Raw genomic sequence first — 17,992 nt, 5'->3', positions numbered from 1 at the left:
ATCAAATTGCCGTTATTCCCACATCAACTTGATATAATATCAAGCCGAGCCGCCCACAAACACTATTAAGACCCCCAAATAGAGAATATGAGACGATCTGAACTGCAACAAATTTGCATCTGTATATGCACGGATTTTCATTTCGGGCACGTATTTCTATTTTTAAGCGCTTTTCCTTATTAAAATTTTTATTCCTCAAACCCAAAACTAGATTAGTTAATTGTTTCCAATTAAGTTTTTATGACAAATCTAGATTGGGTTCTATTAGAATCTGTTGCTCATTCTTTGGTCTTTGGTAATGGAATGTATAAAGTACTTATTGGTTTCTTATTTGAAAATAGTAAACGATATTCTGGTTTCACTCCCATTTCATTATGTTTAATGATTATATTACGATTTCCGTATGCTAAATTTAAAATAAACATTTTTTCGGCCTTCATATAAACATAACGCTAAATGTTCAAGTTAAAGCGAAATAATTGTTTATTCAAATGCATTTTGAAAATTTCACATGTCATCTACACTCATATATATTGAATATATGCGTATGTTTATAAATAAGCATTAGAATTAAAGTGCAGTTCATATTTTCATAATTTGTTGCGTTGTTAATCAATAACAATATATATATATTACTAAACTGGGAATCAGTTCATAATGCAAATATAGTTTAGACAGTTGATAGTTCAGTCAAGTTTGCAGTCGAAATGGATGCTTAGACTGCCTTGTAGATGCGCACGCTCTTGATGTTGCCAATGGTGAGTGTCTATGGGAGATAAGATATACATATAGTTAGATACGGCAGCTGAACATTGGACTCGGGCTGGACTTACGGTAATCAGTTCGTTGTCGTTGAACTCGCGCACGATGGTCGAGGGCTTGTCGCCCTTCTGCTCCTGCGTCAGTTTGTTGCCATCCAGAGTGATCACGCTCTTGACTTTGCGGCCATCCAAAGTCTCCTCATCGAACTCCTCGCCCAGCTTGAAGCTAATGGCGGAGGTTTTGAATGTCGACGTGGTGGTCAGTGTGTAGGTGTCGCCGTCCACGGTCACCTCCACAGTGGGGCTGACGGTGTTGCCCATTTTGCGCAAAACCATGCCAACGCCTGAAAAATATTAAAAATTTAAATCAATATATTTGTATTATTTATATATTCAATCAATAAACGCAACTTAAATTCAATAAATTTATAAATAGCTCGATAAGCTCTAGTATTAAAAAAAAAACCATATTGAAACTAGGCCAAGCTCTGACAAAGTACAATGTAGAGTGCAGTAGGGCAAAAAGAAAACTTTATATATGTACATACATATATCGTCTTATATACGAAGATTTGGAGAGTTACTAATTGAATTATTCAGTCAAAGTTGAAGACCCACACACAATGCAAATCATATTGTATTTAATTGAAATAATCAAGCTGAATTGTGAAGTTGCCAGCAAGTAACCCAGACATAGCTCAACCAACAGCAGATCGAGAGTCATACTCAAGGTTAACGATGTCGACCGTGCTGGGGGGTCAGACGCACAGCCTCCGGTACTTATCAATTGGTCAGCCTAAATAAATACGAGCGAACCGAGATGCAAGCGGACCTTATCGCAATGCACGTATATAGTATATACATATACACACATGATATTGATATACATATATATATAAATTGTAGTTCCTCTATAGAGAGCTGTGCCCCCTGTTGACCATCAATTTGCAGAGACAAATCAATTATGTTCAATTATGTACTCTTTTAAGTGGACAACCTTTTGCTCTTGAGTGTTTTATGGTTCGACAGGTTCCCAGGGAAACTTTTTGAGCTGTGCCCCAATAATAAATGGCCCCCTTGTTGTCTATCATTTGCTTGAGCTGGAGTAGATTAGAAAAAAGTTCGCAAAAATAAAAATATAAATAAAATAAATGGCTAATGACTTTTTGTTGCTATAGAGCCCACCCGGTTATTGATAAGGTGCAAGGTGCAACAACAAAAGCACAGAAATTGTAATCTCAAAACTATATTATCATTATTATATGAACGTTATATACTATGTTGGTAAAAGGTTTATCGATTATGCTATATACGTTCAGGGTGCATCGTTCAATCAGATAAAAACTAAAGTATTATTTGACGTGTCTCAACAGCCACTTATTTTACGTTGATAGTTATTTTCGTTAAAAATCTGGTAATCCAAACCTCTTAAGTGTCGACGTTTGATGTTGGAAAATGATATCTTGTTTGTGATTTGATTTTACACTCCAAACCGCGAAAAAGACCGCAAGTAATAACAAAATTACAGAAACACATACATATTCCGTAACGAATTAAATTTCCAAATCCTCCAACAACTCGAACCCCGGACTAGACTAAACAGAACAAAGTTCGACTATTGTTTAAATAATTTAATGGATGACTAGGCAGACTATGGGTTTCAAAACTAACCTTGGGACGGGTCATTAATACATACACTAAACAAAATAAACTAAAAGAACAAAATACTTTTTAACCGTATTTATCTTAACTGCTGTGGAAGTGTATAAATTTCAAATCTGTAAAAGAATGCTCTTGTTAGTCTTTTATGTTATATCTTGAAGTTAAGCCGGCTTTGCCAAAAAATGAATTTATAGATTTGTACATGAAAAGACTTAAAAGTCTTAAATTGTAGAACTTAAATTTGCAGAAAACTATTTACTCTTCTTGTCTCCTAATAGTAGAGCATTGTAAATTGAAAATTGCCGTATAGCACTTCAAAGTGCTGTAAAATATAGTAATTAACCATAAAAGCTGTTTGCATGGGAATTAAAAACTTTCTTTGATTAAAGTGCAGACTTCATTTTAAGTAGTTTTTTAGTTTATTGCCCCATTAGCTAGTCCCCGATAAGGTTGCCTTTTAATGACTTTTGCACCTGATTCATAAAGTTCTCTCTAGCAACTCCAAAAAACTTGAAACCACGTTTTTCGTTTCTATTGGCCCTGACACTTCATCATCTTTCTCTTGCACATCTGCAGAAAAAAAAGCCGGCTAGCGGTTTTTTTTTTTTTTTTTTTTTTTTTGCTCTGCGTTTTCGGCTTCTTTTTCACACTCTCTCGCTTTCTCACTCGGTCGGCCGCATAATGGCGCACTCCACGTGCCATCACACGCACACGTAATTCGTACTATGTTAACAGTAAATAAAATCCTAGCTACTCACCCAACTCCTTCATGTATTCATCGAAGTTCTCGGACTTGTCCAGCTTGTACTTCTTGCCAATGAAAGATGCCATTATAATATGTTTTCTTTGCAAATGCGTTCACTTCGTTGAGATACACGAAATCAGACCACCACTGCTAAAAGCTCGCTCAGGCCGACTGTTTTTATACGCGAATGCAGCGTTACCAGCTGCTAAAAAGTAAGTAAAAGCTTCGCTTGAGTAAGCAGAGAGAGCGCAAAAAAGAGCGCGAGTTCGCGCCAGGGATTTATATATGGCAGCACGAATCAAACGTTATCGATATGGATACATCAATAAAATTACAAATAAAGGTGTCAATTTGTGTTTTATGCAGATAAAGATTGCATAAAACGAGTAAAAAGATGTGGCTTTTATTGAGTAATAAATATATATCTGCGTGCAATGAGTAAACGAATTAATCAAAAAATCAACAATTTCCAAGTTTTGATCGTTAAATACAAATCTATATATATTTATGATATACTTGTTACTAATTTTAGCAATTAAATATTTTTTATTTAATTATTTATTTATAAAAAAATTATATATATAAATATTTATATATATATATTTACGTATGTGTGAACAACCTCTGCTAAATTGACATGATCAATTGCCTGCAGTTAAATTGATTCAAACGTGCCGTCCGTAAGATTCGTGTTCCATATGCTGTGAGAACTGCAAACCTAAGTGGAATCTTCTGATACTACAGAGGCTTGCATGTAGACATATATATATATAAATTTTATACATAATAGCCATTGTGGGTCAACAATAATAATACTTTTGCTATTATTATTATAATACTTTCCTTTGTGTGTGCACCCGCCTGTAGTAAATTGTATGAATAATCTAATCGTGCATTCAAATCCATAAAAGCCAATCGAATGCAATTTCACAAAGACCTTATATATCTTGTAGACCAAATTATATTCATATTTGCTTTCTTATCTCGTTAATTCAATTAACGTCTTCCACATTAATGCGTTGCAGCCGTCACTTGTTTCGTATCTTGAGCTATTTAAAGATAAACATATATTGATATGCACGAAAATAATGAAATTCTGAATGAGCACAACTAACCAAAACACACTTTTTTATCTATCAATTCCTTTTTTTCTGTTTTAATGATTTGTGATATTCTGGTATATGAGTATGTATGTGCATATTTAGACATTATCGCTTATTTTCTATACTTCATATAGATTTAAAATCCAGAGTGACCATACCTATTCAACTTATTCCTTTAGCGAAGTCTCAAACCAACTTATGTTTTTAACAAAGCAGTGCAATTGCAAGTTTCGCCAACTTGGAACTGCATGATCAACAAAAAGCTTTAGTAGCTTTTGTGTGAATTAATTTTTTATGACTGTTGAAATATAAATTTAATTATCTTCATTTATGTATATAAGTACGTCGATTATATTTAAATATTATTATATTTGGTTTTCAAAATGTGAGTCACAATATTATTGAACAGATTTTTGTTGTTACACTTTTTTCTTAAAAATATTATTTGCATTGATCATTTTATCAAAGGTAGCTGACCGATTACATGCCTGAGTATGCAATTAATTCAGAAAACATACCGGCCGGCCTCAAAGTTCAGCGACAAACCGACAACACGACAGAAAAAAAGAGCATGAAATACAGATAGCGCAATAAAGAGCGCACTGCTTGAAATCTCAGCACAGCTGAGTGAGCGAGCTTCAAGTTCATTGCGCGTACGCTTGATGGAGCGGAAAGAGTAAACTGTTGTTGATGTTTCTTTCAGCGGAAGATAAATGTTAGAATGAGTTTGGCGCTCGGAGTGTGCACAACGTCCGTTTGGTGAACGCGAGCTGCGGACAAAAATCTAATACTGCGGCAAACTTTCGTTAAGTAATACAAGCCAACGCAAAAATAAAAACTCATTATCAATATAAATACTCGCGCATGTACACAATAGTGATGAAATTATGTTATCGAGCTAGTGATAATGTGAAGGCTCGCATACCAGACATATACATAGTGCAACACAATTAAGTTTTTATAATATCGAGTATCTCATATCCAAAACCAAAAAAGAAAAAACTTAAACAAGCCATCAACATGTGCTCTGGAACGTTTTCGTAAGACCCTTTCGAAAGTTCAAATATGGTTCGAATGGAAAATTTTGATTAGCTATGCTTCTATATATCACAAAAGATATTCAGAAAATAAATAAAATAATAATAAATTATACTAACGACAAGCGCGTGTCCGCTATGACTGCTGTTGGGTGCTAATCAAGTCCACAAAAAAAAAGTCGCCAAATCCGGAAAAAATATTTAAATATTATAATTATAGCTATATAAAACAATAAAAATATATGAAAAAAGTAGCTTTACAGCAATTCAATTAAAACGCAAGAGAGAGCAAAATGCAATCATTAAAAGCCGATGAGCTGGAGGAGAATCCCGTCGAGCGTGCCAATTGCTTGTCGGAGCTGATGTTCTGGTAAGTCAGAGTCAAATCAGCGTTTCGAGCTGATAGTGACAACTGTCTCGAGTTTGTTATTATTGTATTCAATGGATCGTTTAATTTACATAGTTAGCGCGTCCGAGCTCAGCCCCGCTTATTGAGGGAGCGGTAATAAAAATATATATGGAACGATATATGTATAGCTATAGCTACATGTACATTCTTCAAGCCCATTGATATTTGCATGAGTTATTTCAAGTTATTCAATTGGCTGTCACTTAAGGCAACTTTAATATTGACCGTCAGCTAAACGTAGGCATAAGCTAATAAAACCCGATCGGGTTTGGTCAACATGCCATACATATGTATATACAGCCCTACATATGTAATCAGATTTGTCGTCATTGACATTATGTCTAATGGACTGCTGAAAGCATAGAGATATGAATTCTATAAAAATAATTGTTATCTTTCGAGGTGCTAATAGATCCCTATGTTAGTGCCCCACAACAAATAATACGGGTGATTTGCGAAAAATGTCATGATTGCTTAATTTATCTACAAAATATGATGGTAAATTAATAAATTGATAGCAAATAGCCTAAATATTTATATTTAAATTTTAAAGCTAAGATTTTATTGCTGGACTCTAGGATTCCAGTCAGCATATTTATATCGAAGACAGATCTTATGTCAATCTAGAGAGCATCTGGCATTTCAGTAAACTCTCCTATCTTAATTGACTTTACTTGTCATGGCTATCACTTTAAACGTCTTCATGTTATCTGTTTTATATATTTTATATCTTTGTTGTTCCATTAAGCTTTGCCATGCCGGTTCTGTTTAAAGGACGGCAAAAGACACTAGAGCAAACGGATCTCTATAGACCACTCAAGACACACAAGTCAGGTGAGTGATACATCCAAGATAACTTAGTAGAATTTTCATAACAATTGATAATGCTTTTTTAGACACGCTTGGCGACCGCCTTTGTTCCGCCTGGGATGAAGAAGTAGCGAATAGATCAGCTCTGAATCTGCCCCCACGTTTGGGGCGTGTGGTAGCCCGAGTATTTGGCTGGCATTTATTTGTGACGGGGCTTTTACTGGTTGTCCAGGAGTTTCTAACGAAGTTCGTAGCTTCTTGAATTATTGCCCCCATCATCCGTGTCTGATCATAATCATTTTAGGGTAACTCAGCCCATTTGCTTGTTTGGCATGATGTCCTACTTCGCGACCAAAGATGGCGATCTAATGAAGGCTGAGCTGTATGCAGCTGGTCTAATGGCAGGCTCTGTGTTCACTGTCTTCTGTGCCCATCCGTATATGCTTGGTGTTCTCCATCTGGGCATGAAAATGCGCATTGCCCTCTGTAGCTTGGTCTATCGCAAGGCCCTACGGCTAAGCCGTACCGCATTGGGTGATACTACCATCGGTCAGGTTGTGAATCTGCTGTCCAATGATGTGGGGCGCTTTGATACTGTACTGATCAACGTTCATTATCTATGGTTGGCACCTCTAGAGCTCATTGTGGTCACTTATTTAATGTTCGAACAGGTGAGTGTGTACCTTTACGGAAGATAAGCCTATTTGTGATTACTTCTATAATGGTAATTTAATTTTCAGATAGGAATATCAGCGTTCTTTGGCGTTGCGGTTATGTTACTTATTCTTCCCTTGCAAGCATTTCTAGGCAAGAAGACATCGGTGCTTCGTTTGCGAACGGCTCTGCGTACTGATGAACGTGTACGAATGATGAATGAGATCATTTCCGGCATTCAGGTGATTAAGATGTACGCCTGGGAGAAACCATTTGGAAAACTCATTGAACTAACACGACGCAAGGAAATGATCTGCATCAAGCAAGTGAACTACATACGTGGCATACTCATATCCTTTGCCATGTTTCTCTCCCGTGTATTCGTCTTTGCCAGTCTGGTGGGCTATGTGCTGCAGGGATACGTGCTAAATGCTGAAAAAGCCTTTTATATCACCGCATACTACAACATTCTTCGGCGCACGGTCACCATGTTCTTTCCACAGGGTATCGGTCAGTATGCAGAACTGATGGTATCCATCAAGCGTCTGCAGACCTTTATGCATCGGGAGGAGACACAAGTTCAAGACAAATCAATTGATGCTCCGCCCTCTTCAGCTACTAATGATAAACACAATGGATCTCTAATAAAGAACGGCAGTGGCGATGTACCTAAGCTCAATGGCAATCCGGAATCGCTTGTTGAATTTTCCCAATTCTATGCCAAGTGGAATAGCAAATCAACAGAGAACACATTGGATAATATTAATCTAAAATTGGATCGCCGACAGCTGGTAGCTGTGATTGGTCCCGTGGGCGGTGGCAAATCCAGTCTTATACAATCCATTCTTGGTGAACTGCCCGCTGACAAAGGAAGCCTTAAAGTCAATGGCAGATTCTCCTATGCCGCTCAGGAGCCTTGGCTCTTTACTGGCACTGTCCGTGAAAACATTTTATTCGGATTAACCTTGGACAAGCACCGTTATCGAACTGTGGTCAAGAAGTGTGCCCTAGAGCGGGATTTCGAACTACTTCCTCAGGGAGATAAGACGATAGTTGGCGAGCGGGGAGCTTCGCTCTCGGGTGGACAGAAGGCACGCATCAGTCTGGCCAGGGCTGTGTATCGTAGGGCGGATATCTACCTGCTAGACGATCCACTCAGTGCAGTGGACACACATGTGGGCCGTCACCTGTTTGACCAGTGCATGAGAGGGTACCTGAGAAGCGAGTTGGTTATATTGGTCACACATCAGCTGCAGTTTCTGGAACAAGCAGATCTCATTGTTATCATGGATAAAGGCAAGATCAGTGCGATGGGAACATATGCGACGATGCAGCGCAGTGGCCTGGATTTTGCACAACTCTTGACCGATCCAAACAAGACAAAAGATGGAGAGAATGATATGGATAGCGAGCCTGGTGATATTTGGGATCGTCTCAGCTTAGCTTCAAGAAGCAGGCGTGGCAGTAAATCGGACCTGTCGAAGCAGCCTTCGCGCAATGTTAGTTTTACTTCCTTGAGCTCTTTTTCCGAGTCTATTGCGCAGGACTCAGCCATGGCACCACAAGAGACACGAGTCCAGGGCAAAATCAGTCTAGGTCTATATAAGGAATACTTTACGGCAGGAAGTGGATACCTAATGATATGTTTTATGGTGTTCCTCTGCTTGGGTACACAAATTGTGGGATCCTCAGCAGATGTTTTTCTTGCTTATTGGTAATATATATGTAATAAGTTTTCTATCATAAGTTTTCTATAGTTAGTTTTCTATTTCTAGGGTTGACAAGAACCAAGATGCTGCAGAGAAAGACTCAGATCCCATAGATATATACTACTTTACTGCTCTTAATATAGCTGTGATTGTATTCACTCTGGTGCGAACCATGCTTTTCTATAAGCTAGCCATGCGCAGCTCCACAAAGCTCCATAATGCAATGTTCCGTGGCATTACCAGGGCTGCCATGTACTTCTTCAATACGAATCCTTCGGGTCGAATATTGAATCGGTTTTCAAAGGACCTAGGACAGATAGACGAGCTGCTGCCTACAATAATGTTGGACGTAGTGCAGATCTTTCTAACTCTGATTGGCATTATTGTTGTCATATGTATAACTAATCCGTATTATCTCATTCTTACTTTTGGTCTGGCCATAATCTTCTACTATATTCGAGAGTTCTACTTGAAAACATCCAGAGATGTCAAACGATTAGAGGCAGTGGCCAGATCTCCTATCTATTCTCACATTAGTTCGTCACTCAATGGACTCCCCACGATCAGAGCCATGGGAGCGCAGAAAGCCCTTATTGCGGAGTTCGACAATCTTCAGGATCTCCACAGCTCTGGCTACTACACTTTCCTGTCCACGAATCGAGCCTTTGGCTACTACCTGGACTGCTTCTGCACCTTGTACATAGTAATAATTATACTAAACTACTTCATAAATCCACCTAAAAGCTCCGGAGAAGTCGGATTAGCCATAACTCAAGCTATGGGTATGGCTGGCATGGTGCAGTGGGGCATGCGTCAATCGGCTGAGCTGGAGAACACCATGACGTCTGTGGAACGTGTCGTGGAATATGATGAGATAGAACCAGAGGGCGATTATGAATCCCAACCAAGCAAAAAACCCCCACCGACATGGCCAGAGCAGGGTAAAATCGTAGCTGACGATCTGAGTCTTCGTTACTTCCCCGATCCTCAATCCAAGTATGTACTTAAGTCTCTCAACTTCGAGATCAAACCCACGGAAAAGGTGGGAATTGTGGGCCGCACAGGTGCAGGCAAGTCCTCACTTATCAACGCCCTCTTTCGTCTGTCTTATAACGATGGCTCCATCATCATCGATGGTCGCAACACCAACGAGCTGGGACTTCACGATCTGCGTAGCAAAATTAGCATTATACCTCAGGAACCAGTGCTCTTCTCGGGCAGCATGCGTTACAATTTGGATCCATTTGAAGAGTACAGCGACGCCAAATTATGGGAAGCATTGGAGGAAGTCAAGTTAAAACCTGTCATTAGCGAGCTACCAAGTGGTCTTCAGAGCAAAATATCAGAAGGTGGCACCAACTTTAGTGTGGGTCAAAGGCAATTAGTGTGCCTTGCTCGTGCTATTCTTCGCGAGAATCGCATTTTAGTCATGGATGAGGCCACAGCCAACGTGGATCCGCAGACAGATGCTCTCATCCAGACGACAATTAGAAACAAGTTTAAGGAGTGCACAGTGCTGACGATAGCCCATAGGCTGAACACAATTATGGACTCTGACAAGGTGATAGTCATGGATGCAGGTCAGATGGTTGAGTTTGGTTCGCCCTATGAACTCTTGACGGAATGTGAGACGAAGATCTTCCATAATATGGCTATGGAGACCGGACAGAGCAACTTTGAAAGGCTACTGAAAGTTGCAGAAAAAGTAAGTACTCACTTCTGTAACACTGAAAGCTCGTTATAACCAATTTTATAAAATTACAGGCCCATTTGGAATCACAAAAGCAGAAAACTGCCTAGAACCAATGAATATTCACTTAAATATTCTCAATGACTAAATTTAAGAAAATTCCTCATAGAAAGTATACCACTTATAATTGTGTAATTATGTATATGTTACTTAAAGTATTATTTCTACGATCTTTAATAATGATATATTAAAACAAATTTGAATAAAATGTGGACTCTTTGTGTTTAAATACAAAATTATTAATACAGCTGTTTTCATTGAAATGGTAACAAAGCAGTGCTGGTGAAATCTAAAGAACATTACTGGTTCTTTCCAGACTAATAAATATTTACTACTTTGTTCCTGACCACTGACACTTCGTTTATCTTATCCGCCAGTGTTAAACGTTAATGACTGTCAAAAACGTTGTACACGATAAGACCAAAATCGATAAGATGTGAAAGCAGTATTTTTCTTTTAGAGAAAGCTTTCGGAGAGCGAGAGAGTTTTATATAAAACCACCTACATCGGTCAGCTTTTCAGTTTGAGATCGCATTCTGTGGCCGTCGCACAGAGTTGGCTGATCAAAATAACTGACATCCTAAGAACAATTTAGAGGTATGGTGAAATTGAAAAAAAACACTATATTAATGGCTTTTATAATTCAATGAAAAAAATAAAATAATAGATAATGAAAAAATGAATTTTATAAAAAATCTTTTTATTATGCATATATGTATGTATATTTTATAGTTTTTTTTGTAAGCTTTCAAATCCACAAAATAAAAGAAGATGATCTGCCGGAGAGCATACGTGAGCGGAACCATCCACTGTTGGAGCTCATGTTCTGGTGAGTCTTAATTGGTTTATCAATGAGTCAATTTGGACAACGTTAATTCTTTATCAATACAGAAATGTGTAAATAAAAACAAACAAAAAATTGTGAGTCAAGGTCGATGTAGGTTCCACTCCATTATGCACAGTTATTGATAGTCAAAAAATATACAAAAGTTTCAGCTTTATGATAACTTATCAGCCGGCTATATTCTATCTACAACACTTGACGACTCGTAATTTGACACTTTAGAAGCACAGTTTTTCTCACGAGATAAAGTTTATTGTGCCATTCTAATGTAATATAATGAAATAATATTATTCAGTACTATATCAGTTCAATGGCCATAAATTGACATGAATTATGCAAAAAAAAAAAAAAAAAAAAAAAAGTTTTATCAATTCATGTTATATATGATGTAGAATGTATATTATAATTTCTAATTTCTTATTAAAAGCCTGTTTGGAATCACAGAAACTTAAATACTTGGATAAGCTTTAAAAAAGCTTTTTTTAATTTAACAGCATGCCTAAAAAATCAATAAATACATAAACCCATCAATTTAAATTTAATTTATTTATACTACACTTATCTTTGAAAACGCCCGCCGTTGGCTACAATAAATCCAAAAGCTCATAATAAAACAGAGTGCCCAGACTGAGCATTAATTGGCAACTGTTAAAGGTCTAAGTCAATCGTCATAGTTGGCTCTGCTAAATCATTAACAATAGAACACTATGGTTAGTGGCTGCCTTGGCAGTGTGACGTCATATTTCGTAAATTATTGAATTATAATTGGACTCGAGTTCCTGTCAGAGTTATATAATTCTGTTGTGTTCCCGCCTAACTTCAAATCGGATAACAGCACTAGCCGAAAATGTGACGTCACAACAGAGCTGTTAGCTAACATTAAATGTAATGACCTGCTAACGTATCTTTTAACAGTGAATGTCCACGGAGTTTCTTAGCAGTGAATCTTCTCCTATAAATGGCGACATGTGGGCCAGCTGTTGCTTAGAACGTGCTCGGCGGTTGGAGTGAACAGTTAGTTATCTTATTATTGTGGTCTGGTGAAAATTAATAAACTGTGAAATGAAGTGTTTGACGCAATGAAATATATTGATATTCTTATACCAATGTTGCGTTATAAAATAAATTAATTACATATATGTATACTGTTAGAATGTGTTTATTCTGTTGATTTATGTTATTCATGTTTTCTAACATACGGTCTACGTAGCAGCATCACTGACACAATCGTTAATCGCATTGCACAGTGGAAAATATTCGTAGATGTAAAGTGAAATATTGTAAGAACCATTTTGGTAATTGTATATAGTCTGTATATTTAATTGAGTCAAAAAACAAGAAGAAAGTTAAAATGCAATCAATGAAAGCAGATGAACTGCCTGTAAATCCACGCGAACGGAGCAATCCATTTTCGGAACTATTTTTTTGGTGAGTCGAAATATCATCAATTTAATTTAAACAAAAAAAACAAGCTGTTACATTATAAAACACAATTGAATATATGTAATTTAATAAGTAACAAACCTAACAAATTGAGCTTGGGTTTCATGTTATTCCATTATCTTATCTTTCGAAGTATTAAAATATATAGAAGGTCTTAGAAAATGTTGAATTGAACGCTTAATGAAAACAATTACATTGTAAATTTCTAACTGTTGCTCACACTCAGCTATGGCTAATATACAGATATAACACATTTGATTCTCCGTGCAGTATTTTAATATTATATAAATTGTTGTAAATCATATAATATATTAGAGTTATCTTTTTATTATAAAAGTTTTTATTTGAATGACCTTAAAAGAATTCATTCTTATCTTCATGTATATCTTAAAGCTTTGTGTTTCCCGTAATGTTGAAGGGCCGGAAGAAAACTTTGGAGCAGCCAGATCTGTACCAGCCACTAAAGGAGCACAAATCTGGTGAGTGCGTTTAAAAAAAATATTTCTTGAAAAGATAATAATTATAATATATAATATAAGCACATTGACTTGCATTTTTCAATGTAAGTTTCTTTAAATAAGTCGTTGGGAGTGTAATGTGTATTGAATAATTCGAATATTTTAAACTCTTGTTAGATAATTCTTATACTATCGATAGCTGCAATACAATCGATTCGTTGAAAAAAATAACAGCTATTTAAAGCATTGCTCTCCTGCCCTCTCTGTAGACACACTCGGCGATCGCTTAAGCGCTGCTTGGGATAAGGAAGTAAGTCAGAGAACCGCTCAGAATAAGCAACCACGCTTGGGCCGCGTTATGATCCGAGTGTTTGGTTGGCATGTGTTTATAACTGGACTACTGCTGGGACTGAGAGACTTCGCAACGAAGTAAGTTCATCTCAAGACACTATGTGACATTTATTTATGTGAAGCTCTTTATAGAATGACGCAGCCAATGTGCCTATATGGTATTATGCAATACTTTTCTGGCCAGGATACAGATCCCGTAAAAGCACAGCTATATGCAGCAGGCCTCATATGTGCCTCAGTGCTATCCGTTGTTAGTGGACATCCATATTTATTAGGTGTTCTTCATCTAAGCATGAAAATGCGTGTGGCGCTATGTAGTCTGATGTACAGAAAAGCATTGCGCCTGAGCCATACAGCACTGGGGGATACATCGATAGGTCAGGTGGTTAACCTATTGTCAAACGATGTCGGTCGCTTTGATTTATTTCTCTTTACCGGACACTTTATATGGCTAGCTCCAATCGAACTCTTTGCAGTTACATGTTTGATGTATCAAAAGGTAAATCGATAAATAAGAGTTAAGACGTATTGACTTATTGTTAAAATAATTACAGATCGGCGTCGCGTCCTTCTTTGGTGTTGCCATTATGTTACTTTTCCTACCCTTTCAAGCCTATTTGGCAAAAAAAACATCAGGGCTGCGTCTGAAGACAGCATTGCGTACGGACGAACGCGTACGAATGATGAACGAATTCATCTCCGGCATTCAAGTAATCAAGATGTACGCTTGGGAGAAGCCACTGGGCAAACTAGTCGAACTAATGCGTGGCAAGGAGATGAACTGCATCAAGAAAGTCAATTATATTAGAGGAGTCCTTATTGCCTTTGGCATGTGCCTATCCCGCACCCTTACTTTTGTCAGTCTGGTGGGCTTCGTGCTGCTAGAAAGTGTGTTGAATGCTAGCGACGCATTCTTTATCACAGCTTACTACAACTTTTTGCAACGAGCAGTAACTAATTTTTTTCCACTAAGCATCACACAACTAGCGGAAGCCAAGGTATCCCTTAAACGCCTGGAGACGTTTATGAATAGAATGGAGACTCAAGTTCAAGACAAATCGAATTCACTAACAGAATATAATTTTGCTAAAGAAGAATCCGATAAGGAAAATGGTGCAATGATAAACAATGACAATGAAAATACAGGAACAAAAGATATCGATGATGAGACGCTTGTTGAGTTCAACCAATTCTATGCCAAGTGGGATACCAAAGCAACAGAAAATACTTTGACCAATATCAATCTAAAATTGGGTCGCCGGCAACTAGTTGCAGTTATTGGACCCGTTGGCGCAAGCAAGTCGAGTCTGATCCAATCGATTCTAGGCGAGCTTCCTGCGGAAAAAGGCAGTGTTAAAATTAATGGCAGATTCTCCTATGCCGCGCAGGAACCCTGGCTCTTCACTGGCACTGTACGTGAAAACATTCTCTTCGGATTAGCCCTGGACAAGCATCGTTATCGGACTGTGGTCAAGAAGTGCGCCCTAGAGCGAGATTTTGAACTACTTCCTCATGGCGATAAGACGATCGTTGGCGAACGAGGAGCTTCGCTCTCGGGTGGACAAAAAGCACGCATCAGTCTGGCCAGGGCTGTGTATCGTAGGGCGGACATTTACCTCCTTGACGATCCACTCAGTGCTGTGGATACACATGTGGGCCGTCACCTGTTTGACCAATGCATGAAGGGGTATCTGAAAAACGAGTTGGTTATATTGGTCACACATCAGCTGCAGTTTCTGGAACAAGCAGATCTCATTGTTATCATGGATAAAGGCAAGATCAGTGCAATGGGTACATATGCGACGATGCAGCATAGTGGCCTGGACTTTGCACAGCTGTTAACCGATATAAATAAGGCCGATGAACAGGCGGTGGATGAACAGAGGGGCGATGCTGGAGACCACGTTAGCTTACAGTCAAAAACCAGCCGCCAAGCCTCGCGCACTGACAGTTTCGCATCTTTGAGTTCTCTGGCAGACTCCGTTATACAGGACACAGCCCTGGTTCCGCAAGAGACTCGCGTTGAAGGCAAAGTCAGTTTAGGTCTCTATAAGGAATATTTTTCATCAGGAAGCGGTTGGTTCTTGATATTATTTATGATTCTTCTATGTATTGGCACACAAGTTGTCGTTTCTGCAACGGATGTATTCCTTTCCTACTGGTAAGTGACCTGTGAATAGTTTGATTGATAATAACATTCTTCTTATTAGGGTTGACAAGACAAAGAATAACTCGGACGTCAATTACGATCCCATCGATATGTACTACTTCACAGCACTCAATATAAGTGCGATTGTACTCAGCGTAATGTGTCCAATTCTTTTCTATGCAATGGCGAGGCGAAGCTCCATACAGTTGCACAATTCCATGTTCAGGGGCATTTCCAGGGCAGCTATGTACTTCTTTAATACGAACCCATCTGGTCGTATACTGAATCGTTTCTCCAAGGATCTGGGACAACTAGATGAAGTGCTGCCGACGATTATGCTGGATGTGCTGCAGATCTTTCTCACATTGGCAGGCGTCATTGTTGTCATCTGCATAACCAATCCCTATTATCTAATACTAACTTTTGTATTAGGCGTCATCTTCTATTACCTCAGAGAATTCTATCTTAAGACTTCGAGGGATGTTAAACGATTGGAGGCAGTTGCAAGGTCTCCCATCTATTCTCATCTGAGCACCTCACTTAATGGTTTAACCACAATCAGAGCACTCGGCGCCCAGAAGGCACTAATTGCGGAGTTCGACAATCTTCAAGATCTACACAGCTCTGGATACTACACTTTTCTGTCCACGAGTCGTGCCTTTGGCTACTATGTTGATTTCTTTTGTGCCTTATATACAATCATAATTGTACTTAACTACTTCATCAATCCGCCCACCAAACCTGGTGAGGTTGGGTTGGCTATTACTCAGGCCATGAGTTTGGCAGGAATGGTGCAGTATGGAATGACCCAATCCGCCGAACTGGACACCACAATGACAGCAGTGGAGCGCGTATTGGAATATGATGATATTGAGCCTGAAGGCGAGTTCGAATCTCAGCCAAGCAAAAAGCCTCCACCGACATGGCCAGAACAGGGTAAAATTGTGGCTGACGACCTTAGTCTTCGTTACTCACCCGATCCACACTCCAAGTATGTACTTAAGTCTCTCAATTTCGAGATCAAACCAATGGAGAAAGTTGGCATTGTGGGCCGCACAGGTGCAGGCAAGTCCTCACTCATCAACGCCCTCTTCCGACTGTCCTATAATGATGGCTCCATCATCATCGATAGCCGCAACACTAACGAGCTGGGCCTTCACGATCTGCGCAGCAAAATTAGCATTATACCTCAGGAGCCAGTGCTCTTTACGGGTAGTATGCGCTATAATTTAGATCCATTTGAGGAGTATAGCGACGCTAAGCTGTGGGATGCTCTGGAGGAGGTCAAACTGAAACCTGTCATCAGCGAATTTACAAATGGACTTCAAGGAAATATTTCAGAAGGTGGCAGTAACTTCAGTGTGGGGCAGAGGCAACTGGTATGCCTGGCGCGCGCTATTCTTCGCGAGAATCGCATTCTAGTGATGGATGAGGCCACAGCCAATGTGGATCCACAGACAGATGCGCTCATCCGGGCGACAATAAGAAACAAGTTCAGGGAGTGCACAGTGCTGACGATTGCCCATAGGCTGAACACAATTATGGACTCTGACAAGGTGATAGTCATGGATGCTGGTCAGATGGTAGAGTTTGGCTCGCCATACGAGTTGCTAACAGAATGCGAGTCGAAGATCTTCTACAGCATGGTTATGGAGACGGGTCAGAAAAGCTATGAAAATCTATTTAAGATAGCGGAGAAGGCTAGTATTCAATTCTGTGAAAGCAATACCAATACAAGGATTTATATTAATATTTTGAATATCTATTTATAGGCCCATTTGGAATCCAAAAAGTTGAAAGCTGCGTAGAACCTCTGATTGCTGAATATTAATTTTAATGCTCACTTTAATTAGACTTAAGTAATAACAAAACGTTTAAAAGTTGTATTTAGAAACTGTTATTAAATAAATGTATTGAATACATAACTAAAACATTAAATTTTTATTTTATTCGTAATTTCAGTTGACAAAATTCAATTCACATTAAATATAAAAATATTATCTGTTCTCATCATAATATAATTTGAATATCTTATCAGCCACCAAATTAAAGTTACCTATAAACGTATTGCCCGATAAGAATTACAAATAATCTAGAGAAACTTGAG

General features: G+C 38.4%; 3 protein-coding genes and 1 long non-coding RNA gene across 4 annotated transcripts in view; 2 read left to right on the top strand and 2 right to left on the bottom strand.

Moving 5' to 3' along the window:
- The window catches only part of LOC149092197 (uncharacterized), a 102,586-nt gene that overhangs the window by 6,269 nt on the left and 78,325 nt on the right, over window positions 1-17,992 (bottom strand). The window lies entirely within an intron of this gene.
- On the bottom strand, window positions 460-3,349 carry fabp (fatty acid binding protein). The gene is made up of 3 exons (XM_018112676.3): window positions 3,182-3,349; window positions 834-1,105; window positions 460-766 (listed from the first exon to the last, which is right to left on the bottom strand). Exons 1-3 carry the CDS (start codon window positions 3,252-3,254, stop codon window positions 716-718), a joined length of 396 nt encoding a protein of 131 aa, XP_017968165.1. The 5' UTR covers window positions 3,255-3,349; the 3' UTR covers window positions 460-715.
- Window positions 4,980-10,862, top strand: LOC108659648 (Multidrug resistance protein 4). The gene is made up of 7 exons (XM_018112665.3): window positions 4,980-5,678; window positions 6,466-6,551; window positions 6,614-6,773; window positions 6,832-7,198; window positions 7,268-8,895; window positions 8,957-10,595; window positions 10,655-10,862. Exons 1-7 carry the CDS (start codon window positions 5,602-5,604, stop codon window positions 10,688-10,690), a joined length of 3,993 nt encoding a protein of 1,330 aa, XP_017968154.1. The 5' UTR covers window positions 4,980-5,601; the 3' UTR covers window positions 10,691-10,862.
- On the top strand, window positions 12,437-17,816 carry LOC115563694 (putative multidrug resistance-associated protein lethal(2)03659). Its single transcript, XM_089256252.1, has 7 exons — window positions 12,437-12,912; window positions 13,321-13,406; window positions 13,655-13,814; window positions 13,869-14,235; window positions 14,291-15,897; window positions 15,947-17,585; window positions 17,658-17,816. Exons 1-7 carry the CDS (start codon window positions 12,836-12,838, stop codon window positions 17,691-17,693), a joined length of 3,972 nt encoding a protein of 1,323 aa, XP_089112378.1. The 5' UTR covers window positions 12,437-12,835; the 3' UTR covers window positions 17,694-17,816.

Source organism: Drosophila navojoa, chromosome 2 (genome assembly GCF_054131105.1).
Source record: "Drosophila navojoa isolate 15081-1374.11 chromosome 2, UAZ_NAV_1.0, whole genome shotgun sequence".
NCBI lineage: Eukaryota > Metazoa > Arthropoda > Insecta > Diptera > Drosophilidae > Drosophila > Drosophila navojoa.
Note: the sequence above shows the minus strand (reverse complement) of the source record. Positions and strands in the feature narration are given on the sequence as shown.